The sequence below is a fragment of the Danio rerio genome, chromosome 2, assembly GCF_052040795.2.
Source record: "Danio rerio strain M-AB ecotype USA chromosome 2, GRCz13ab, whole genome shotgun sequence".
NCBI classification, from domain to species: domain Eukaryota; kingdom Metazoa; phylum Chordata; class Actinopteri; order Cypriniformes; family Danionidae; genus Danio; species Danio rerio.
The window spans coordinates 59,538,463-59,565,833 of NC_141022.1; the positions used below are offsets into that span (position 1 = coordinate 59,538,463).

General features: G+C 36.0%; 2 protein-coding genes across 15 annotated transcripts in view; one reads left to right on the forward strand and one right to left on the reverse strand.

Moving 5' to 3' along the window:
* The window catches only part of pip5k1cb (phosphatidylinositol-4-phosphate 5-kinase, type I, gamma b), a 754,787-nt gene that overhangs the window by 57,007 nt on the left and 670,409 nt on the right, over positions 1-27,371 (reverse strand). The gene's annotated exons all lie outside the window — the stretch shown is intronic.
* The window catches only part of loxl5b (lysyl oxidase-like 5b), a 50,548-nt gene that overhangs the window by 11,107 nt on the left and 12,070 nt on the right, over positions 1-27,371 (forward strand). For 4 of the 14 annotated variants that reach the window (XM_087238489.1, XM_087238490.1, XM_087238487.1 and 1 more), the window contains 2 exons: positions 16,437-17,102; positions 17,196-17,304. The exons of 4 other annotated variants lie outside the window; for them this stretch is intronic. In XM_087238489.1, coding sequence (XP_087094615.1) covers positions 16,523-17,102; positions 17,196-17,304 — 689 coding nt within the window. In that variant the 5' untranslated portion in view covers positions 16,437-16,522. Of the gene's footprint in view, positions 1-7,246; positions 7,445-8,049; positions 8,284-16,298; positions 17,103-17,195; positions 17,305-27,371 lie in introns of those variants that run through there. 6 more of the 14 variants (XM_087238491.1, XM_087238492.1, XM_087238485.1 and 3 more) reach the window with 4 other exon arrangements.

Here is a 27,371-nt window from a genome sequence, read left to right on the forward strand (position 1 = left end):
AAGGTAATAACACCGAGATAAGTTTGTTAACATATATACATGATGTACATTATTTGGTGTTATGTTTTTACAAAAACTTCTATAAATAAATTTTTAAATTGCCTTCAACTGTATATTTTATTGATATATATATATATATATATATATATATATATATATATATATATATATATATATATATATATATATATATTTAATTTCTTTTTCTTTTTTTTTAAATGAGAAAGGATTTTTTTCACAGTATTTCCTATTATAAAAAAGAAAAAAAAATTAAATATATATTTATATATATATATATATATATATATATATATATATATATATATATATATATATATATATATATATATATATATTTAATTTTTTTTCTTTTTTTTTCAAATGAGAAAGGATTTTTTTCACAGTATTTCCTATTATATTTTTTCTTCTGGAGAAAGTCTTTTTTGTTTTATTTCGGCTAGAATAAAATCAGTTTTTAATTTATTTTAAAGAAATTTTAAGGTCAATATTATTAGCCCCTTAATCAATATTTGTTTTGGATTGTCTACGGAACAAACCACTGTTATACAATGACTTGCCTAATTACCCTGACCTGCATAATTAACCTAGTTAAGCCTTTAAATGCCACTTTAAGCTGAATACTAGTGTCTTGAAAAATATCTAGTCAAGTTTTGTTTTGACTCTCTATAAAACAAAAATTGGTTTTATTTAATTTAATATTTTAACATTTATGAGGAAAAAGTCTCGTTATGGATGTGACATCTCCCCGTTATTAATGTGACAGATGTGAAACTGACACTTGTGTGACTTTGGTTAATCAAATAGAATAGTTTGAAAACATTGACAGATGCAGTTTTGAGTACTTGCTCACAAAAAAAACCCAGAAACGGTTTCTGTTTTGTGAAAAGTGAAAAGGTTGACATTTGCACAGAATTGCTCATTTATATATATATATATATATATACTCTTACTAGCCACTTTATTAGGTATACCTTACTATTACTGGGTCAGACCCCCTTTGCCTTCAGAACTGTCTTAATTCTTCGTGTCATAGATTAAAAAAAAATACTGAAAATATTCCTAAGAGATTTTGCTTCATATTGTCATGATAGCATCACGCAGTTGCAGCAGATTTGTCAGCTGCACATCCATGATGCGAATCTACTAGCTTGAACCGCTGATACAAGACAAGGCAGCTTGGCTTTACATTGTTAGTTTAGAATTAATGTAGAATAATAAGTACAGTAATATAATTTGTTGTGTGCCTCCAGTTTATTTATATACATTTTTGTTTTCATACATTTTTTCTTACTTGCTGATTTGCTATAATCAATATACTGTATGATGGGCAGTTTATTAAACAGACCAAACTAATGAGTTAACTAATGGCCAGACTGGTTTAACAACAGGTCAGCTTGCACCTGGCAGCTGCCACAAGAGTCTAACCAGTCTGAACAAGCAAGAACTTCAATCTGAGTTTCTTTTTCCATCAGACACAGAGCAGATCTGCTCTTCCTCCATTTCTCGCAGGGCAGCAGAGTTTATTTTCAGACGCGTCTCAGGTTAACTTATGGATCTCCGTAACGCGTGACGTAACGCAACGCTTCTCGGTTTAAATGCACATGGACGAGTTCGGATGTTAAAACTGAAGGACATTTAGCCTTCAGGACACAAGTGCCAGCAGGAATCAAGATCATTCGCGCGTTTTTAATTGGGAACACGAGCGCGCGCGTACAAGTGTCATAATACAGCATGATAAATTAGTGACTTGCGTTTTTATGACCCTCATAAAGATAGAAGCGAAAGCCTTATTTTTGAGAAAAAGTAAAGGGCATGGCCAGATAATGAACTTTACCTGGTTGTCTTTCTTACTGAAGGAAATAGGCTACTTTTAGTACATTAATTTTAACGTTTTTACGTTCTGTTTCTCCTTACAAATACAAATGTGTATATCGTCATATTTCTTTATTTTTAAATACATATTACTTTATTTAAATTAACTTAAAATTAATTTAAGCAAATAAAAGAGGAAATATAAATATAAGGAGGACAATATTAAGAGAATATAAACATAAATATTTTCCACAATCGACTACTGTAAATTTTAGTATATATATATATATATATATATATATATATATATATATATATATATATATATATATATATATATATATATATATATATATATATATAGTTGAAGTCTGAATTATTAGCCCACCTTTGATTTTTATTTTCTTTTTTAAATATTTCCCAAATTATGTTTAACAGATTCAGAAAATTTTCACAGTATGTCTGATAATATTTTTTCTCCTGGAGAAAGTCTTATTTGTTTTATTTTGGCTAGAATAAAAGCAGTTTTAAATTTTTTTAAAGCCATTTTAAGGACAAAATTATTAGTCCCTTTAAGCTACATTTTTCCCTAATAGTCTACAGAACAAACCATCTTTTTACAATAACTTGCCTAATTACCCTAACCTGCCTAGTTACCCTAATTAACCCATTAAGCTTTTAAATGTCACTTTAAGCTGTACAGAAATGTCTTAAACAAGATAGTCTTTAACAACATGTCTTTAACAACATAGTTAAATATTATTTACTGTCATCATTGCAAAGATAAAATAAATCAGTTGTTAGAGATGAGTTGTTAAAACTATTATGTTTAGAAATGTGTTGAAGAACTTTTCTCTCCGTTAAACAGAAATTGGCGAAAAATAAACATGGGATATATATATATATATATATATATATATATATATATATATATATATATATATATATATATATATATATCATATATATATATATATATATATATATATATATATATATATATATATATATATATATATCATATAATTTGCAGTTTATCTCGCTGTCAAAGACTGGAATAAGCCATAGTAAGTTATTGAAGTTTATTTAAATAGCCTAATTCAAAAACACACGTTCTGCAAACCAAGTTTAACATTCCCAGAACATTTTGGAAACAAATAATTGGTATTAGGTTATATGCTTGTGACAAATACAAGATAAGATCGTGTGCAGTTGTTTCATATATGTATTTTCTTGCGAATTTAATCAGATTTCATGAAGAATATTCCTGGGGCGCTTTTGGAGACGCGCGTTTTACGCACAAGATTGATACTTCAAAATGAGACAAATAAACATTCTGTTCACTGAATTACAGCTCAATATTCACGTGTATCCATTTCCGTTGATCCGCTTCCACTTTTCTCCAGAACAAATATTATATCCCATGATCATCCACAAGCCCGAGAGCTTGTTTTATGTTCAGTTACATCTCCTTGAAAGGCAGAAATGCGTTTTCTCACCTGCTTCCAGACGTAAATTAAAGGTGACCTTCAGCCCTTATTTTAGGCACTATCATTTAGTTGGCAAGTCCTCGAAGAATAATGTACGTGGCACCAGGGAATATATAATCCTTTTGGGGAAATCTTGTGCTCAAACCATTAAAGACCATCTTCGTAAAATCAGACAAAGATCAGTGCAGCTCTGGTCACCTAGATTTACCAATGAAATAATTTCAAAGCGTAAAGCAGCGTTAGTTCGAGATGTCGGGAGGATTTGATTTGATCAACAGAGAAACAACAACCAGGAGCGCCAAAGAAAAGTTTATTATTTGCTATACTGTATATATTCGCTCTCTCTTACACACAATGTCTGGAACGCAACGCTTCTGCTTGTGATTTGCGTTACACATTTTGCACTTTATTATACACACAAGTAAAGATGTTTGATACTTACTGTAGTCTAAACTGTATCTATGATCTTCTGCTGGGTGAGTGTGCGTGTGTGTCGCTCTCTGCTCGGCTTTATGGAGTGTGTGTTCGGGGTGTTTCCACATCATCAGCAGCTCTTCTGCTCTATTTCTGTTCGCGGTGTCGCGTTTCTCTCTGCGCCTCTTACCTTTTTTGGCTTGCAGAGAAACACCTCACATGATGACATACATTACTTTAAATTCTGTGTAAAACTTAAATACCTTATAATGAATAATGTAATATCTTGAGTGGTGGAGTTAAAGGGATAGTTCACCCAAAAATGAAAATTCTGTCTATATTTACTTACCCTTTTCTGACCTTTATAAGTTTCTTTTTGATGGGCACAAAAGAAGATCTTTTGAAGAATGTTGAAAATCTGTAACCATTGACTTTCACGGTATTTGTTTTTCCTACTATGGAAGTCAATGGTTACAGCTTTCTTCAAAATATCTTCTTTTGTGTTCAACAGAAGACACTCATAAAAGGTCTCAAACCACCTTAGAGAAAGTAAGTAATGAGTACATTTTCTATCCTTTTAATTTTATTAGAACTATTTTTACCATTCGTTGTTGCTTTTTAACCTGGACAGTATACACACACCGGCCACTTTATTAGGTTCACCTTATCCTTTTGCCTTCAGAAATATTCCTCAGAGATTTTGCTCCATATTGACAGGATAGCATCACACAGTTGCTGCAGATTTGTCGGCTGCACATCCATGATGTGAATCTCCCGTTCCACCACATCCCAAAGCTGCTCAATTAGATTGAGAGCTGGTGACTGTGGAGGCCATTTGAGTACATTGAACTCATTGTCATGTTCAAGAAACCAGTCTGAGATGATTCACGCTTTATGACATGGTGAGTTATCCTGCTGGAAGCAGCCATCAGAAGATGAGCACACTGTGGTCATAAAGGGATGGACATGGTCAGCAACAATACTCAGGTAGGCTGTGGCGTTGACACGATGCTCATTTGGTATGAGCCCAAAGTGAGCCAAGAAAACATCCCCCACATCATTACACCACCAGCAGCAGCCTGAACCGTCTTACAAAGCAGGATGGATTCATGCTTTCATGTTGTTAATGCAAAATTCTGACCCGACCATCTGAATGTGGCAGCAGAAATGGAGACTCATCAGAGGAGGCAACGTTTCTCCAATCTGCTATTGTCCAGTTTTGGTGAGCCTGTGTGAATTGTAGCCTCAGTTTCCTGTTCTTAGCTGACAGGAGCGGCACCCGGTGTGGTCTTCTGCTGCTGTAGCTAATCCGCCTCAAGGTTGGACGTGTTGTGTGTTCAGAGATGCTCTTCTGCAGAGCTCAGTTGTAACGAGTGCTTATTTGAGTTACTGTTGCCTTTCTATCAGCTGGAACCAGTCTGGCCATTCTCCTCTGGCAACAACAAGGCATTTGTGCCCACAGAACTGCCGCTCACTGGATATTTCCTCTTGTTCAGACCATTCTCCGTAAACCCTAGAGATGGTTGTGCGTGAAAATCCCAGTAGATCAGCAGTTTCTGAAATACTCAGACCAGCCCGTCTGGCACCAGCAACCATGCCACGTTCAAAGTCACTTAAATCAGCATTCTTCCCCATTCTGATGCTCGCTTTGAACTGCAGCATATCGTCTTCACCATGTCTACATGCCTAAATGCATTGAGTTGCTGCCTTGTGATTGGCTGATTAGAAATGTGCAATCATAAGTTATTGAACAGGGTTACCTAATAAAGTGGCCAGTGAGTAAATATGTCAGGGTTATTGAATAGCTGTGAATTTGCATTTACATTGGAATTTTTCAAAAGTACACTAATAAAACAAGTTTTCCTGGTGGCTCAGTGGTTAGCACTGTGTCCTCGCAACAAGAAGCTTACTGGTTTGAGTCCCGGCTGGGCCAGTTGGCATTTCTGTGTGGAGTTTGCATGTTCTCCCAATGTTGGCGTGGGTTTCCTCCGGGTGCTTCGGTTTCTCCCACAGTCCAAAGACATGTGATGTAGGTGAATTTAATAAAGTAAAATTACTGTATGTGTGTGAATGAGTGTGTTTCCCAGTACTGGGTTTGCTGGAAGGGCATCCGCTGCGTAAAACATATGCTGATAAGTTGGCGGTTCATTCCACTGTGGTGATCCCTGATAAATAAGCGACTAAGCCAAAGGAAAATTAATGAAGTTTTTCTCTACTAAATCTACAGATTTACGGTTGTGCTTCTCTATTGCACAATACTCTGCCATCTACTGGCCATTTAAGATTTAACAACACACAGATGTTGGCTCTTCTTTCAGTGTTGTTTTCAGTCTAACCACATAAAAAATATACAAAACTTGTTTTATTCTCTGAAACTCTCTTCCGTTTATGTTTGTAGCAGGTGGACATTAGCCTTTAGTTACTCTTTATTCAAAATCTTACATTTTTTGTTTAACATTTTTATTCACAATTTGTTTTATACAATAACCTTAGTGCAGAGGTGACACAGTGGGACTCCATGTTTGGGGTGACCTAGAGTCTGAACACATGCGCTATAGGGGAATTGAATAAGCTAAATTGGCCCTAGTGTACGAATGTGAAAGTGTCTGGGTGTTTCCCAGTACTGGGTTGCAGCTGGAAGGGCATCCGCTGTGTAAAACATATGCTGGATAAGTTGGAGGTTCATTCCCTGATAAATAAAGGGACTAAGTGGAAGGAGAATGAATGAACGTTTCATAAGTGAAATTTAAATGAAACACCCATCTTCCCAAGTTTCATTTGACTGCACAGATGTGAACAGATATTTAGCACTTAACATATAGTGGTAATCAATAATAATAATGAAAATCTAATTAAATTAATATCATATGTAGCCTATATGTATCCTTGTTTTCGTCTGTTCTTTAAAAATATGTTAATTAGCTGTTTTTGTCTGTAAGTGTTTTCTGTTTATTTACAGTTGTGAGTTGCATTACGGGTTGTTGATCTGTGCTTTGTCGACTTTTAATGTTGAAAATTCAACTCTACAGTTTAACGTAGTGACTTTTATTGACAATTTAGTGGTTTGTAATTATAATATAATATATAAGAAATAATATCTAGCGAAATAAATCAAAAATAAAAGAACAGAAAATGTGCTGCAGTTTATTACAAGGTTTCTGTAGTGTAAAACACAACACCAACCCTGACAATATAGCACTGCAAACTATTTCACACGTTTAGAAAAGTCACCTTTTCACACTTTTCAAGGTTAAAAGTTGTTGGAATAAAGCTTGAGCTCCTATAATGCAATGCAAAAGCAGAAATAAAGAAGGAAAAATAAAAACATGAATCACAAAAAACAGAAAACTGCAAATTTACGGCATTGTTTTGTTTGTTTACAATGTATAAAATATATCATAGTTTAATAATATAGTGGGCCAATATTGTGTATAATCAGTATTATCTTTATTATTGCAGTAAATTCAGTACTGGATAAATGAATTTGAGTTTGTGTTTGTGTCTTTTAGTTCACGCTGCCATCTTGTGGAGATCAACGTGAAGCTCAACAATTGTTGTATATTCACTTGGAAACTTTGGTGAAGTTTTCCCAGTACTGGGTTGCGGCTGGAAGAGCTAAACATATGCCGGAATAGTTGGTGGTTCATTCCATTGTGGCAACCTCTGATAAATAAGGCACTAAGGCGAAGGAAAATGAATGAACTGTGGTGAAGTTAACATCTTACACTGTAAAACTATTTCTTAACTTACATTGATCAAACTGACTGAAAATATTAAGTTAAACTTTGCATAACTTAAAACAAAATGGTTGAAACCTGATTAATTTATTAAAATATGTTAAATCAACATATACAAGTACTTGTTGTCCTGACTTTTTGTATTTACATTTTTGTTAACACTTTACAATAAGGTTAATTAGTTAATGCATTTAATAACATGAACTAATCATGAACTTATTAATCATAGTTGAATATTTACTAATGCATTATTAACATTCAAGTCCATGCTTGTTAACATTAGTTAATGCACCTTGAGTTAAAATGAACTAACAATGAACAACTGTATTTTCATTAACTAACGTTTGTTAACATGAATAAATACAGTAGTAAATGTATTGTTCATTGTTTGTTCATGTTAGTAAATGCATTAATTAACATTACTAATGAACCTTATTGTAAAGTGTGACCACATTTTTTTTACTCTGTAGCTTTAACATACATTCATTCATTTGTTTGGCTTAGTCCCTTTATTCATCAGGGGTTGCCACAACAGAATGAACCAACTTCATTCATTAATTTTATTTTTGGCCTAGTCCTTTTATTAATCAGGGTTCACCACAGCGGAATGAACCGCCAACTTATCCAGCATGTGATGCCCTTCCAGCCACAACCCAGTACTGGGAAACACACATATATGTATACACACCCATTCACACACATATGTGCGCATGTGTTTAGACTGTGGGAGAAACCGGAGCACCCGCAGGAAACCCATGCCAACACTGGGAGAACATGCAAACTCCACACAGAAACGCCAACTAACCCAGGTGGGACTCAAACCAGCAACCTTACTTTTTTTTTTTTTTACTTGTATTTGTCCTAAAACTGAATGGAGAAGGATGGACTTATGAAGTAATGAGTCATTTCACAAACTCCAAATAATGATTATAAAGTCAATTTATTTTAGTTTTCAACAGTTAAATAATGCAATTCACACTAAAAATGTTTCAAAAAAAAGTTTTTTTCAATATGTCTTTATTATATAGATCAGGGGCATGGTTAATGACTGTTAATAATGGCATAAAACATCCCCAAAATCCTTCATATCTTTTTGCTAAGCTTACAACTCTGTACAATAAATGACATTTCAAGAGTTCACATTTAGCTGATGATTTAATATAAGCGTGTTTGGCATGCTGTCCCGGGAGAGAGCCCTGAGCTCAAGGGATCCTTGAGCCCAGGGCTCCCTCCCGATCGTAGGGCGAGAGGAGAGCTTGAGCTTAGGTAGATCTCAAACCCCACAGCTGCGGTATCTAAGCAAACACTTGAGAATGAAGGGAGTAGGATAGTGCCTGAATTGCTTAATCTGTTATGAATTATGTATATTTTTGGATGGAGGGAGGAAACCGGAGGACCCGGGGGAAACCCATGCGGACACAGGGAGAACACATAAACTCCGAACAGAAACTCCGACACAATCTCACGGCAATTCGTAACTTTTTGATTTAGTGGCTACGATCTAATTCGTGCAATTTAGTACGATTTGCTTATCCCCCAATGACGTTTGGGTTTAGGGGTAGGGTTAGGTGCCACGCCTTCTTTTTAAAATCGTACAATTTCATACGTCTGAACTCGTACGAATTAGCCACTAAACTAGCAAAATGTAAAATACTTACGTTTTCTCGTGAGATCAGGCTGGAAACTCCCACCAGCCGGGCGAGGACCAGACCTGGCAGTGTTCTTGCTGTGGGGCAACAGTGCTAATCACTGGGCCGCCGTGCCGCCCAATCTATGGAAAGGAGGAGAAGGAGTAGGAAAGGGGGGGTTCTTCCATACGAAGTAACTGTGGGCTGAAACTGGGGTTATTAATAGTAAATGGGAAATAGTATGATTGGGAGATCGTGATTAGTAAATGCGAGATCAGCCGTGGTAAATCATAAGCATGTGATCCTCTCGAAATTTGTTTATAATTCAATTCAATTTTAATTCAATTCAGCTTTATTTGTATAGCGCTTTTACAATGCAGATTGTGTCAAAGCAGCTTCACATAAGTGGTCATAGTAACTGGATCAGGGTAGTTCAGTGTTTAGTGTTTAAGTTCAGTTCAGTTTAGCTCAGTTCAGTGTGGTTTAAAGTCATTACTGAGAGTCCAAACACTGAAGAGTAAATTCATCAATGCGTAGCTCTACCGATCCTGAACCATGCAAGACAGTGGATACAGCAGAGAGGGAAAAAAAACTTCACCGATAGGAGAGTGAAGAAAAAAAAAACCTTGAGAGAAACCAGACTCAGTTGGGCACGACCATTTTAATTTCTCCGCTGGCCAAACGTCTTGTGCAGAGCTGCAGTCTCAGCAGTGGAGGCTGGAAGCTGGCCTCAGCGAAGACTCGTCTGTCCCTGGAGCGTCACTGGAATCAGTCTCATGCTCTCCACTGCCCTATGACCAACAGCACAGCAGCAGCTCAGGATATGGCCTGGTCCCGGATATGGACATCTTGGGATCATCTCGTCGCTGGTCTTGGATCCCATCAGTGACTCTGCATAATCTGAGGACCTCGGGATGAGTATCCCCAGATGGAAATGAAGAATAAAGAGAATAATTAGCGTAGCTGCTGTTCATAGTGTATATAAACAAGATGCAGAAACTTGTGTGGAAACCCGCTAGGTGATGCATTGAGTGCATGCTTTACTAAACAGATAGGTCTTCAATCTAGTTTTGAACTGGGAGAGTGTGTCTGAGCCTCAGACATTATCAGGAAGGCTATTCCAGAGTGTAGGAGCCATGAAGGAGAAGACTCTACCTCCTTTATTCGACTTTGCTATTTTAGGTACTACCAGAAGCCCTGAGTTTTGAGTTGGATTGTAGCGAGACAGAAGGTTGGTTAGATAAACAGGAGCTTGATTATTTAAAGCTTTATAGGTAAGAAGTGATATTTTAAATTCAATACAAAACTTATTGCAGTCAGTGTAAGGAGGATAACATTGGGTGATATGATTATATTTTCTAGACCTGGTAAGAACTCTGGCTGCTGCATTTTGTACTACCTGAAGTTTGTTAATAGAGGATGCTGAGCAGCCAGCAAACAAAGCATTACAGTAATCCAGCCTAGAGGTCATAAAAGCATAGACTAGCTTTTCTGCATCTGAGATGGATAGCATACTTCGTAATTTAGCGATATTTCTCAGATGAGAGAAGGCAGTTTTTGTGACATGGGATGTAAGATTTTCAAAAGTTAGATTGCTGTCTAATATGACACACAGATCTTTATAAATGAACTCCACAAAGTGTTATATTTCACATATGTGCCTCTTTTTGCTTTGTTTTATTTATTTGTTTGTTTTGTTTGTGCATCATAAAAAAAGCTGGTTTCCACACAATCGATTTGTGTTGGAACAACATGAAGGAATTAAGTTAATTTTTTAGCTTTTATAAATATAAGTGGACTAATAATAAAACAGTTAAGTTGTCCCAGAAAAACTCAACAATTGTCTTGATTTGGCTTATTTTGAATAAGTAGTTTGAATAAACAGCAAACCTATTAGCATATGTTCGTCTTCCACTTTTATTTATTTATATAAGATGCTAAACATAGGCAACTTAAAGTTTTATGTTATTTGGTTTGTTTAAGATATTTTTTACAGTTATTTGGTTCTTTATTTTTAACATCTTGGTCTATATTTATATGTTATTTTTGATTGTATATTGTTGTAGGTTATATGTATGTTTTATGGTATTTTATATGTATCCTCAGCATGTATATTTTTCCAAAAACAAAAAAAAAAATAGTTAAAGTTCATAAAACAGTTTTACATATCATCCCTGGACCCCACTGTAGACAAATGTGGTAGGTTTGAAATGAGATATGTTCATTGAATTTCATATTTTCATCACTCTTTTATTATTTAATTTTTTATTATTATTATTTTATATATATTACATTTTATATATTGAGTTTGGCATTTTTTGAGAAATATAAAGTAAATATTAAAATGTAAAGGTGCTAATTAGTATTGTTTATATACTGTACATACTTGTAACATTACTAATTTTATTATTATTAACTAACTTTCAGTTTTACAATAAAATGCTGGGTCCCACAGAATTTATTCATGTTCTCCCAACACAAATATATTCAGTTAACAAATTTAAGTTGTTTAAACATAAAACAATTAGCCCCCCACAAAAACTCAAGAATTGTGTTGTTTTAACTAATTTTAATTTTATTTAGTTTTGTTTTGTTTGTTTGTTTTTTGTGTGTGTCATAATATTTATAGCATCCCAGCCGGCATTTCAACGGTGATTCAACGTTGAATCAACGTCAGGTCTATGGTTGGATCAACGTTGAATTACCTTTCGATTTTGCAAATTGGATCAACGTTTATATAGTGACGTTGTTTCACCGTCGGACCACCACCGGTGATTCACCGTTGAAATCACAACGTTGTTTCACTCTTACCTTTTTCATGGGTGAATTATGGTCGTTTTGTAGACGTTGAATGAAGGTTGAATTACCTTTCGATTTTGCAAATTGGATCAACGTTGATACCGTGACGTTGTTTCACCGTCATACGTTTCAACGTAAGTTAAATAGGAATTACATACAACGCAAAGTCCATAAATATAGCAAATTTTTACTAATTAAAAATACACGACACAAATACACAACTTAGCCTGTGTATCAATTTATTTAATACACACCTCATTATTTCAATTATTCTAAATATACAGCAACATTTACAGCATACATAGTTCATTAAAACCATGCAGGTTACTATACATGCTCAAATACAGAAAAAGGCATACAATTAAATAGTCACTTTTTAATTAGGTTTCATGAATTAAAGTTAGTTAATGTTTACTAACATGAACAAAGAACAAATACTTGTACAGCATTTATTAATCATTTAATTAATTGAAATATGTCCCGATGCTATTAAAATCAAAATGCATGCTTGTTAACATTAATGCACTGAGCTGACATGAACTGTACTTTCTTTATATGAAAGATGCTTCATTGCTCTTTGTTCATGTTAGTAAATACATTAACACTTATTAATACAACCTTATTGTAAAGTGTTACTGTCTTCAGAAAGAAAGATACTAACTAAATTAAACTACGCTTCAACCATCACAGTCTCCAAAATACAATTCTGTTTACAAAGTTTACAAAATACCCATTTTTAAAGTGGCTGCAGTAAAAAAAAAAAAAAAATAAAAAACATCACTCACAACTAAGAATCACAAGTGAAATACATTACATCTGTTTGAGGTTTTATAGGTTGGGAGAAAAACTTGTGGTAAAAGATGGCACTGGGACAAAGAATCAAGTGTAAAACACTTAAACATCTATATCAGTCTAGCAGTTAAATACATATTTATTTCTCAAACACCAGGTGAGTTTCCTACAAAATCAATAACGAGGTTTGATTCACTATTCCAATTCATTGTGAATGAATGGCTTCATTTTCACAATAGTGAAAACTCATGCTATAATCTAAACCTGACATTACTCCTTCTCTTTGCAGGTCTGCATGCTAAATATTTAGTTTTTTTTTTTTTTTTTTTTTTCCATAAAGTACATCTATTGTGTTTAGCATTACTGCAGCAAAACTGAGCACCTGTGACAGTGGAACATGTAGACAAATATTTCAGTAAATCATCAAGAAAATGTGTAGAATATATGGTTTGATTCTCTCTCACAAACACAACAGTAAAAGCAATTTGTTATTCCATTATTATTAGTATCATAAAAATTGCATGTTCACAGGGGTCTTATAATGATGGCTCACATTTGTGAATGTAGGACCACTATTTCACTATTACATGTCACATTAACTGTTCATATAGGTTCTGTTATTAAGTACTTGTGTCATCCCAGAGACCTGTTAATCTTCAGAACACAAACTAAAATATTTTAGATTAAATGCTCCTCATCCTCTACAGACAGCAATAGTCCCAAGATGGTCATTGTCCAGATAAGGCACAAAACACATTGTCAAAACGTTCCATGTGACTTCAGTGATTTCAACTGTGAACATACCAAGCTCCAACAACACTTTAGTGAGGCAAAACAAAACAGTAAATACAAATGTGTTAGCGTATATATGACATGTTGTGGCAAAGGCAAACAAGTTATTTTGACAGTACTTACTGTGATTTAACCTTTATGACAAATGTACTGGACCTGTTACACATATCTTTTATGAACACAAATTTCACTGTAACGGATGCTGTTGTTTTGCTCCAGTTATACCTTTAGAGAACACTGTACTAGTCAGACATCCATACAAAAGCAGAGAGTTTGGTCTTGTGTAGCAGAACTGCAATAGATGTCTGTCTGTCTGTCTGTCTAGGCTGACACTGGTTTAGGCCATCAGTATGTCCTTGATGCCCTCAAATGGAGCTTCCAGAAAACCTGCAATAAATGAAATACGAGGTTACAATTAAGTTGGTATCTGCTATTACACAAAGTGAAATTCAAATATTTATTTTTTATTGAATCCAAATTTGTCCTATAATATCGTCACACTCAATAATTTTGACTCATCCATCTGAATATTCCTAACTAAGAGAAGTGAAGAATTAGGTGTGATGTCGTCAGGAAGCCCTTCGCCACCACTGGTGCCAGCATTTCCAGAATTCAAATTTCAGATTCTCAAAAAAATTACTTTTTTTTTTAAACAAAGGCTGCAGTAAAGAATCATGAAACATTCAACACATCTAATAATTACAAGTTGTTGTAAACCATTACATGTACTGTAAAAGCTGTTTGAAGCTTTTTAGACATATGGTTGAGAAAAACTCTAGAAGGAGTAGCACTTCTACAAAAGTCTTCATGTAGGACAGAGAATTAAAGGGATAGTTCAAAATGTTTATTCTGTCGTCATTTACTGACCACGTTGAACACAAAAGAAGATATTTTGAAGAAAGCTGCAGATCTATAACCATTGACTTCTATAGTATTTTTTTCTACTATGGAGGTCAATGTTTACAGGTTTTTAGTTTTTTTTTTCAGAATAGCCTCTTTTTTGTTCAACAAAATAAACTCATAATGGTTTTAAACCATTTGGGGAGTAAAATGTGAGTAAATTTTCATTCTTGGGTGAACTATCCCTTTCAGTTGGAAAACACCAGAATTCTTAAGTAGACCCCTTTCGCAAGACAGATGATGCATTTCATTTCTCATCTTAATCCTCAAGTATTTAATATTTAGATTTATTTAAATAGCATGTTTATTTATTTGTTTTAATGACATTTAATAAAAACAACTTCTCAATGACATCACATGTACTGGACCTGCTACACATGTATCACTATTTTTTAATGAATCAAATTTCACTGTAACAGGTGCTGTTGTTTTGCTCCAGTAATACCTTTAGAGAACACAGTAGTAGTCAGACATCCATACAAAAGCCTTGGCGTGGAGTAGCAGAACTGCAGTCTGTCCAGGCTGACACAGGTTTAGGCCATCTGCGTGTTCTTGATGCCCCTCAACTGGACCTTCCAGAAAACCCAGAAAATTAAAACCCATTACACCTCTTATCTGCTACTATAAAAAGTGTAATTTAAGCATTAATTGCTAACTAAATACATATTTGTTCCCCAATACGGTCACATAGTATAACATCACAACATGATTTCACAATAATAATATCAATATAACAATATAATATCACAACATAGCCTAACAATCAATAAACAAACAGATTAGAAAGAGAATATCACCAACCAAAGCACCAAGAAGATTTAACAGATAGCTTAGTTAAAGGTAAAGTAAACTTACATGGACAAAGCCTTTTCCATTCAATGCTGTGCAAGTTAGTGCGTCTCTGGAGTAAGTTACATGTCTAAAAGCAAAAACAACAACAACAGTGAAACGACAGCAGTTCACTTTGTAATAATAACACTAATGATACAGCGTATAAAAAGGATATTTTTTTATAACGTTGCTCAGTAACTTTAAACTGCGTTTGGAGTTTATCGCTTTGAATTTGCCATAAAAACGCTCATTTAGACTAACGTTAAACATGTGACATTACCTCGAGGTTAGCTGCGCGTCACCGGAGCGCAAACAAGACTAAAAACCAAACTGGAAAGTTTTAAATGCTTCAAAATTCGAAACACTACACCAAGTCACATTTAAGATACACTATGTGTAAAACAAAATCGGGGGGTAAATAAAACATTAAAGCATCTAAAAACACGCTTACCTCTGAATTCTGCTGCACTGCAGGTCAGGTGTTCGTAATTAAGTGAAGTGAAGCACTGCGCGCGGCCGCGTGCGCCGAGTCTTCCGATACCATGGTAACCAAACATGTTGAATATTGGGTGAAGCCATGACGTTAATTCAACATACAGACCATGGTAAAAAAATGTCAACGTTGATTTGTACAAGGATTTCTGTAACTTTTTTCAACCATTTATCATTCAACATTGTTTCAACATTAAAGCAACTACTTACGTATTTTCAACCACATTTCAACGTTGAAGCCTTGTCATATGCAGGCTGTTTTTCAACCGTTCAACATTAAACGTTCTATCAACATTATTTCAACGTTTAAAACACATCTGACCTTATTTCAACCATATTTCAACGTTGAAGGTCGGTCGTGTGCCGGCTGGGATGCTTATTCATTAATTTCCTTCAGCTTTGTCCCTGACTCATCAGAGGTCACCTCTATAGTATATTATATTTATTATAACTCTTCACTGAAAACGTGCAGTTTTGCATGTCCTGCATCAACAAAACTTAGTTTGGGAAGGAAGGAGTTAAACCTTGGCCGCGCGCGCGCGTGAATTCTCACAGTTTGATAAATGTCAGTCCGGGCAGATCTTCTCTCCATTGCACAAACTCGCGTTAGATCCGGACTATGCATTTGACGCACTACAGATTCCCACATCCAGAGGAGCGAATCATACAGCTTTAAAAAATGTTTTTTACAATTTCAAACTTCATTTTCTTTTTGTATTTACTTCAAGGACTGAATAATTTAACCAGCGCGCAAAGCTCCGCGCAATGGAGGAACCGGGTCCGATGGGTGAATAACGGCCAGGTGTTCAGTTTAATGAGCACCGGCTCCGAGTTTCACGCTCCGGTTCCGTCCAGGAGACAGTCCAGGGTGTATCAGAGCAGCAGGACGGATGCTGTTCCCGGCAGAAGCATGCAAATTCGGCTAGAAGCGATGGATAGACCTGCTAACAGCGCGCCGGACAGTGCGCTTTTGGGTCCGGACCGCGCGCAATACATCATGGCGAACAGCCGCGCTCCTGGAGCCAGACAAATGCAGGTCATGCAGAGACACAGAGCTCCTCCAGCAAGCAGAAATAACTCTACGGTCCCTTCGGAATATTCAGGTGGAGGTGGAAGAACTGGGGAAAACACCCGGAGAGGGCAAGCGGTTGCGAATTTCCAACAAATTGCAGCACCGACGGACAATTCAAACACCGTCAATTCAGATAATGAAAATGAAGCGCGAACTCCAAATGTGCCAGCCGAGCAGGGAGCTACATCTGAAACTATGCCTGGAGATGATCCGAGAAACAGGAATACAGTTTTTTATAACATTTATCCACCCGGCGGTAGGACGATTATTCCCCGCCGACCGCCGCCTGGCACCGGTTATGGCACCAGATTTTTCCAAAATGGTAAGATATGGGCTATTAAAATTTAACATATGGGAGGGAAAGTGTACATCAGGTTGACAGACCGATGTATGTTTGTGTTGCGCTTGTCTGCAGGTCTGCCGGATCTTGTGCCAGATCCATACTCCATCCAGGCGGGTTCATACATCCAGCGCGTCCAGATGTACGCGCTCCGGTGCGCGGCGGAGGAGAACTGCCTAGCGCGGTGTGTACAAAGACTATTCTATATAGTACTACGATAGTTGTATCATGAACAATTAACAACTGTATTTCCATTAGCTAATGTAAGCTAACATGAACAAATACATAAATGCACGGTTCATTGTTTGTTCATGTTAGTAAATTAGGCTACATTACTGCATTACTGTAAAAAGTGATGTTGAATTTCTTTAAAAAAGTAGAAAAGCCATTGCCTTAAAATGATTTAGTAGCGATGATGAACTATGTGCATAAATATATTAGGTGAACTTAATAAGTTACAACAGAATCACTTACATTTTTGATCTGTTTATTAAACTTTTACAGATATAACAAAGCAATTTTACAGAGAAATTTAAACAAATATTATTCCTACTCCTACCCTCTAAACTAGATGAAACTACATTTATCCAAGAGAGAAAATAATAATAAAAATAAATCAATCATTTTACAAACCTGTACAGAATGCATGCACCTTGTTAACCCCATATTACAGTGCATCCGGTAAGTATTGATATGCTTCACTTTTTCCACATTTTGTTATGTTACAGCTTAATTCCAAAATGGATTAAATTCCTTTATTTCCTCAACATTCTACACACAATCCCCCATAATGACAATGTGAAAATTTTTTAATTTTATATTTGAAATTGAATTGAATTGAAATTGTTGCACATTTATTATACATATAAAAGCTGAAAAATCAGCCTTTGCTCAATACTATGTTGATGCACCTTTGGCAGCGATTACAGCCTTAAGTCTTTTTTAATATGATGCCACAAGCTTGGCACAGCTGTCTGTGGGAATGTTTGCCCATTCCTCTGTGCAGGACCTCTCAAGCTCTATCAGGTTGCATGGGAAACGATGATGTGTTTCCATTTTCTTATCTCACCAGAGATCTTCAATAGGGTTTACGTCTGGGCTCTGGCTGGGCCACTCAGGACATTCACAGAGTTGATGTGAAGCCACTCCATTGATATTTTGGCGGTGTGTTTTGAGTCATTGTCCTGCTAGAAAATTAACTGCAGTCTGAGGTCAAGAGCACTCTGAAGCAGGTTTTCATTCAGGATGTCTCTGTACATTGCTGCATTCATCTTTCCCTCTATCCTGACTAGTCTTCCAGTTCCTGCTGCTGAAAAACATCCCCACAGCATGATGCTGCCCCCACCATGCTTCACTGTAGGGATAGTGTCAGCCTGGTGAAGAGCGCTGCCTGCTTTTCTCCAAACGTAACGCCTGGCATTCACGCCAAAGAGTTCAATTTTTGCTGTCAGTAATTGCTGTTTGTGAATTAACGGTCGTTTCACTGGGAAATGTTATTTGAATAAGCTCTAGATCTCTTAACGAGCATGCATCGCTCATCATCTGACAGCTGTTTTAGCCAGACTCTTCCTGCCTCTACTCTGATCACTGGCAGACTGCTGTCACTAAAATCTCTGTGATTGTGAACGACAGCAGAAAATAATAAAAGGTCCATTTAAGTAATTACATTTAAAAAAGAGGAGAAGCAGATGGGTTTGGCTGTAGCAGGGAAATACCTCACACTCCTGGTGCTAAAACATTTGCCGTCGGCAGGGCCGGCCCTGTACATTTGGGGGCCTAAGCAGAATAATTTTGGGGCCCTATCTTGCTGTAAATTGCTCTGAAGCTGTGTCCATGCACAGGTTCGCATTCTTGTGGCGACCAGTCGGTCTTGCAGGTTTCCTTGGAAGAACAAACTCAAACCGCAAGAACACAGAACACAAATAAGAAATGAGATGCTGCATGCGAGCTTCATGAGTTTCACAAAAAAACTATTTCAGTAATGAAATGATCAGTTATGTTTTTTATTTTTAGTGATCAAAATGTATAAATATTTACAGAATAAAGCACTGTCAATAAGGATAATGAAGATAATTTCAGCATGGAAGCAGCTCGCACCACTAGCTGGGTTGTGAGGCCCTCTAGTGGCGGCGGAGCCCTAAGCAGCCGCTTAGTTCACTTATAGGGAGGGCCGGCTAGGGTCGTCAGCAAACAGAGGAATGTTCTGCTCTCAGTGCTACAGGTGTGAGAGGTGGCTGTGTGGCACTGTCCCGCCTTTGAGTGCTCTGAGGCGGGGGAGAGACCGACGGCATCACCTGCAGGTCGTTGCGAAGAGTAATGTTAGGAATGGTACAGCACCAGTAAAACCTAAAAACATTAGCGACTTCCGGTTATGGCGCGCAGCTGAGAGGACGCACGAGGAGAGCTCGCTGCCAATTTTCTGAACAAATCCTTATAATAGACCCAAACCTGTACGTAACCATTCGAGATAATATTAAAACATACACAGAGAAAATGCCACCGAAAGCAACCAAGCCAGGACAACAATCGAAGTCACCAACTCAAGTTGAAGGAGATAACGTTAGCCGAGAGAAAACTAGCCAACATGAAGATGAGGTAAAGAGCGCGGCTAACGCGACTACAAACGAAGTAATTTTAAGTGCAATTAACTCTTTGAGAGCGGACTTTTCTAAGCAATCTGTTGAAATGCTAGATGCCATAAAAAGTATACAATCCGATTTGGTGACTCATTCGAAAAGAATCGGGGAATCCGAGGAGAGAATCTCGCAAACCGAGGAAGACGTCACAGCTCTCCAGCGCAAAGTTAAAAAACTGGAAGAAATAACTTCATCCTTGCGCAACAAAGTACAGGATCTGGAAGATCGCGGAAGGCGCTCCAACTTGCGGCTGGTGGGCTTACCTGAAAAGACAGAAGGCTCGGACACTTGCGCTTTTCTTGAAAACTGGCTGCCAAAAATTTTGACCGACACTTTCGACCATGCGCCGGTTATTGAACGAGCTCACCGGATCGGACAAATACACCCTAATCGCCCAACAACTCCTCGACCTATTGTAATGAAGTTCCTGAATTACAAAGATAAGGAAAAATGTTTGAGAGCAGCTAGAAGGCTTAAAGAGCTACAGTATGACGGAAAACACGTCAGCCTGTTCCCGGACCTGTCAACGGAGACACGCCAGCAGCAGCGACAATTTGACGGTGTGAAAGCCCAACTCAGAGACAAGGGAATTCGTTACGGCATGATCTATCCGGCCAGCCTGATAGTCACACACGCCGATCGGCGCCACATTTTTAAGTCCGTCCCTGAGGCAGAGGACTTTATTCGATCAGTGCAAGCTACAGGTAGAACGCTGTGATTAAGGAACTGGATGACGAACTTAAACCCTAACGGTGATGCCCAAATGAGGTGATTACCGATGTATAACTATTGAGTCAGATCACATTATAATAGCAGCAGATCTTTGTGTTAGTTAACATAGTTCAAGTTCTTTCCCTTCTCTTAAATATAAAGCAGTTCAATATGTCCATATATTTAAAAAGATTGTAAATTATACGGTTTATCATTGTCCACTATGAGTGGAAGTTAAAAGATTAGATCTCTGGTCCAGACCAGATAAATACTTGGCAGCGAGCCCAGTGGATATATCGTGAATATAGGCTCGCACAGTTTGCTCCATATTATGGATCAAACATTGTTCATGACTGTAAGTTGGTTATTGGGGGGGTCTATGCATTTCGATAAGGTAATGCATTCAGGGCTGTTCTATATATGTTCGATTATGGTTTCTTTGTTAAAGGTTTTTTTTTTTTTTTTTTTTTTTTCCCTTTTTCTTTTTTTTTCTTCCCTCCAGTTCAATGTGTGCAATTATTGCAGGACAAATCAAAGTAATTAATGGCTTATAATTCGGAGATCAAAATTACCAGTTGGAATATAAGAGGGTTGAATAATCTTGTAAAACTTAAACAAGTATTGGGTAAACTAAAGCAAATGAAATCAAGTGTTGTCTTCTTACAAGAAACACATTTGAAAAAAGATGATATTGGCAAAGTTACTAAAAGATGGCCGGGACAAGTTCACTATGCGTCTTTCACCTCTCATGCAAGAGGAGTCATGATTCTCATTCATAAATCAATCCCATTTCAATTAAAAGAACAATATGTAGATCCTTCAGGGAGATACATTATTCTTAATGGTACAATTCTATCCACACAAATTAATCTAATAAGTTTATATGCACCTAATGAAAACGATCCCAACTTTTATCAAAATTTATTTCTCACCATATCATCATACAACGGTAACTACGTAATTGGAGGGGACTTCAACTGTGTATTAAACCCATTATATGACCGCTCTTCAGGAACGGGGAATGCACATCAGCAAACCAAAAAGGTTATTGAAAAATATATATCGGATCTGAATTTAACCGAAATCTGGAGATACCTTAACCCTAATAAAAAAGAATTTTCATGCTTTTCCAGTACCTATAAAACATATTCTAGAATAGATTACTTTTTGATCTCTAACAGCCTAATTTCAAAAGTTGGTAAATGTTATTATGATAGCATTATACTTTCGGACCATGCCCCAATTACAGTAACAATTCAAATTAGCAAGCTCTCGTTCTCCCCTTTTAGATTCAGATTTCAGGCAAGATGGCTTCAAGATTCAGACTTTGTTAATTTTATGGACAATAAAATAGATCAGTATTTTCTAGTGAATACGGACCAGACAAGTGCCTCTGTGAAATGGGAGGCCTTTAAAGCCTATATAAGAGGGGAGATACTAAGCTTTACAAGGCATAAAACCAAATTATATTATACTCAAGTTGAAAATCTAGAAAAGCAAATTAAAGCAATAGAGCAACAACTATTTAATAGATATGATCCTCTGAAACAAAAAGAAATATTAACACTTAAAGCCCAATATAATGAATTAACTAGTAGCAAGATAGTTAAAAATTTAATGTGGTTAAAACAGTCTTATTATGACCAGGGCGAAAAAGCAGGGAAATTACTGGCATGGAGAATCAAAAAGATTCAGGCAGATAGAGCAATTAATTCAATTATAAATGAAAATGGAGAGAATATTGTAGACCCACAAGAAATTAATAATGTTTTAAAGACATACTATGAGGATTTATACAAATCGGAAAACACAAACATCTTAGAAAAACAAGATTCCTTTTTGGATAAACTAAATTTCCCTACTGTATCAAATGAGGATAGATGTAAATTGGAGGAAAATTTAAGTATCGAAGAGCTGCAAGAAGCATTACAGTGTATGAATAGTGGAAAGGCTCCTGGGCCCGATGGTATACCTGTAGAATTTTACAAAAAATTTGCAGGTAAACTTATGCCCCACTTACTTGAAGTATTTAATGAGTCGCTGGAAAAAGGTATTCTACCACCCTCGTTAAGAGCTGCACTAATAACGCTTGTATTAAAACCAGGAAAATCTCCCAAGGATAAATCATCTTATAGACCAATATCTTTAATGTCTTGTGACACGAAAATTCTTTGCAAAGTGCTGTCTAATAGAATTGAAACACTGGTGCCCAACCTCATCATGAACGACCAAAATGGATTTGTGCTTGGAAGACAAGCCTTTCATAACACCCGTAGGGTTCTTAATATACTATACAAAAAGCGAAATGCCAAAGACCACGCAATCCTGTCATTGGACGCTGAAAAGGCCTTTGACAGGATTGAGTGGGGCTATCTGTTTAAAACACTCAAAAGATTCGGACTGGGAGATGGTTATCTTAAATGGATCAGATTACTTTATACAGAACCTCAGGCAGAACTAATAACAAATAACCAAATTTCAAAACCATTTAAATTAAGTAGAGGCACTCGCCAAGGATGCCCTTTGTCCCCCCTATTGTTTTTATTTGCAGTTGAACCTCTTGCAATGACAATTCGTAATAATCCTGATATAAAAGGTATAACAGTAGGAGAAAAGGAACACTGTATATCTTTGTTTGCAGATGATATTATAGTTTTTCTTTCAAATTTGAAGACTTCTATTCCAACACTTAACAACATACTTTCTGAATTTAAAGACTTTTCTGGTTATAAAATTAACAATAATAAAAGTGCCCTGTTAATCTTAAATGAAGATGAAAGAAGAAATTCTACATCTAATAGACAATTTATTAACACCCCTGAAGGATTTATATATTTAGGTATTAAGATAACCTCCAATATAAATAAGATTATTTCGACTAATTATGACCCATTAGTAAGTAAAGTTATAGACTCACTTGAGAGGTGGAATTCATTACCCATTTCTATTATTGGACGCATAAATATCATAAAAATGTCAATTCTGCCCAAGTTTTTGTATCTTTTCCAATCGATTCCACTTCCACTTTCGGCCTCTTTCTTTTCCACACTTAATAAAACATTCACAAAGTTTATATGGAATAATAAACAACCTAGATTACGCTTGTCCCTCCTTTATCTGCCATATGAACGAGGAGGATTGAGAGTACCAAATGTTAAACTATATTATTGGGCAGCCCAACTTTGTACAGCCATGTACTACTTCAAAAATACAAACACATCTCCGGCATGGGTTGATCTGGAAAATAATGAAACAACATTCCCATTACAGACATATCTGTATTCTTCCCCAATAAAATTTCTAAAAAAAAATACTAAAAACCCTTTTCTTAGAAATACCATATCTGTATGGTATGAAACGCATAAATTCTTAGACGAAGAAATTAAATTATCAGGTCTTTCACCAATTTGGGGTAATTCAGTATTTATACCTGGTAGAAATGATATTGGATTTAAAAACTGGATGCTTAAAGGCATTAGTCAAATTAAAGACTTGTATGAAGAAGGTTCATTAATGTCTTTTCAATTAATGGTGAAACATTATGGCCTTCCTCAGAATCACTTCTTTAAATACTTACAGGTCAGGAGCTTTGTATACTCTCAAAGGAAAGATTATACAGAACCTCCACTGTCAACCATTGAAAATCACACCTTAAAACACTTGAACAGCAGGGGTAACCTATCCTCATTCTATAATTTACTTCTTGAGGGGTCAAAAGAAAATTCTTTATCTTACCTATCTGCATGGGAAAATGATATCCAGGAAAATATTTCAAAGGAAGAATGGGAAGAATCATGTGTGTTTGCCCAAAGCCATAGTATCAACACTAGATGTAGACTAATGCAGTATAAATGGCTTTTTAGAACATACATTACCCCAGTAAAGCTAAATAAATTTAATTCAAATATCTCTGACGTGTGTACAAAATGCAGAGAAGAAATAGGTACACTCTATCACTGTGTGTGGACATGTAAAGAGTTGCAGAAATTCTGGAAGGAGACTCTTTGTTTGATTAATCAATTAACAGAGGAAAATGTTCCTCTTGACTCCAAGCTGTGTTTATTTCATATATACCCAAGTACTCTGGTTGTGAATACAAAGAAGCGCAAACTAATAGATTTTAGTTTGCTGCAGGCCAAGCGTGTTATTGCATTAAAATGGAAAGAGACTCAAAGGCCCTCTTCTAATCAATGGATCAAGGAAATGTCCTGTAATCTTGCTCTGGAAAAACTAACGTACATTATCAAAGGGAAGTTAAAAGACTTTTATTGCATTTGGAACCCCTTTCTACACTTTTGCAACCAAGTGGACCTGACAGCAGAATAGAACTTAAAGCATCAAGGTCAAACAGTGAACTACTTTTGATGTTGTAGGCAAAAAAATACTCCTTATTAATTTTAATTTTTTTATTTTTATTTATTTATAATTTTTCTATTTTATTTATTTATTCATTTGTATTTTTTACTTTTTTACTGTTGCTATTTTTATTTTTATTTATTTATTTTTTTTTTAAGTTTTGTATATTATTCTGGAGTTGTTTTGTTGTAATGTGTTGTTCAGATGTCTTGTTTTAATGTTGTGAAAAACCCAATAAAAAAAAAAAAGAAAAAAAAAAACATTAGCATTTCGCTAGTAGGGTCTGAAAAGTTGCTAAGTTGGCAGCACTGGCAAGCAGTGTTTTTGATCGAAGCACTCACACCTCGCACATGCAGTACGGACAGAATGTTCCATTATTAATGGGGGCCCCTTGTTTTGAAAAGAGGTAAAAATCTTAACAGTTATAGACAGATTTTCCAACATTTAGTAGAAAATCTATCTCGGTGCCCTATAATTCCCCAGGCCCCTGCCCGCTGTACATCAAAACTTATTTTTTTCATTTTTTATATGCATTGCTGAGAACTTAATTTGTTCGATTTTAAAGGTAATTTTCTTATTTATTTTTTTTAACCAAATGTTCAAATAGTTGCATCTCATCCAAACATTGTCCTAAAAACATACATTAATGGAAAGCTTATTAAATCAAATTATGTAAATCTTCATTTTAAAAAAATGACCATTTTGGCTGGTTTTGTGGTCACATATATTGAATTATTTATTTATTTTTGTTGTTGTGTTGGTTGACGAAGGTTTGGTCCCACTTTATATTAAGTGTCCTTAACTACTATGTACTTACATCAAAAAATAAATACAATGTACTTACTGTGTTTATAATGTATTTGAGAACACTTGTGGTGCTTTTGAGTTGGGATAGAGGTTGGGTTATGGACAGGTTTGGTGGCATGGGTAGGTTTGAGGGTTGGTTAAGGTGTAAGGGATGGTCAACAGTGTATTTACAAATGCAATTACAAAAGTTAATTACAGATGTAATTACAAACATGTATTTAATCAAGCATAAATACACAGTAAATGCATGTATTTACACAATAAGTACATTGTAACAAACTTTAATTCCTATGTAAGTACATATTAGTTAAGGCCACTTAATATAAAGTGGGACCCACACGGACGTTCATTTATAATGCTACACTTTGTTTTACAGTAGGTGAGAGTTCAATGTGACCATTACCGCTACATGATCTACCGCCGCCGCTTTAAAGGGAAAAGAACGTGTTTTTTTTTTTTTAGGTATGACCACAGTTTGCGAGTATGCCGCCAGGTGGCATAAAGGGACAGGATGCTAACGGACAGAAATAGTCTATACATTAGCTGTAAATACTCTGCTACTTGTAAATAAAGATAAACAATGAAACAAAACAAGTCCATTAATCATTAAAAAGACAACTAGGCTACATTATTTAAAGGAATAAATAATAACAAATAACCTTTGGGGTGAAGTGCGTATACATCTGCTATATTCAGCACCAAAACACCAGTTGCCATGAGATTGTGTTGGTTTGTTCAATAAGATAATAATAATCTAGCCTAAATAAAATAAACGTGCAATATTCACCATTTCATAGACGCCTATAATAACTGAAGGAAGGATATTGCTGGTTACAGTTTGACACAGAGAAGTTGACAAACCAGCGCTGATGCTGTTCGCCTCTGTGCTGCCTGGGGCAGTGTCATAAACACAACAAATAGGCAATTGGTGATTTAATATAGGCTACAACCAGCAAACCAACCTTTTTCCATTTGGAAAATTGCAGTTACTAATAGTTCTTATATAATATACATTTCCAATAGCCTAATCTACGAATCAAACTAATCCAAAGTTTTATTTTGATGTTTGCATAATAATAACTTCGCACCAAACTAAGGCTTTGCATCAACTTACAAAGAAACAAATGAACGTTTATATGTGGGGTCTGTCATGCAGTGTCTATTGGGTTAGGACAGTAAACTTAACATTTTTTTTCTGGCTGCAGTTATCAGTCTCACACTATTTTATTCCTTTTTCTAAATAAATAACATGTCTTCATAACACCATCGTTGAGTTTTTCTTTTATTATTTCAGCAAATAGGATTGCAACAAAACCTGTTTATTGTACTCTCCCATTCACTGCGTTCTAAGTTTACCTACTATGGCAGGGGTCACCAAACTTGTTCCTGGAGGGCCGGTGTCCTGCACATTTTAGCTCCAACCCTAATCAAACACACCTGAACAAGCTAATCAAGGTCTTGCTAGGTATACTTGAAACATCCAGGCAGGTGTGTTGAGGCAAGTTGGAGCTAAACTCTGCAGGGACACCGGCCCTCCAGGACTGAGATTGGTGACCTCTGTACTATGGCAACCAGTGGCGCCTGCAGGCGTACGGCTGTACGAATTAATGCCGCTTTTTTTATTACATGATTTAAATTGATTTTAAACGGTATACACTACGATATATTGACAAAGCAAGAAATAATGACAACAAATAAAGGTGTGTGTTTTAAAGTGTGTATGTACTTGTGCATGGTTGGA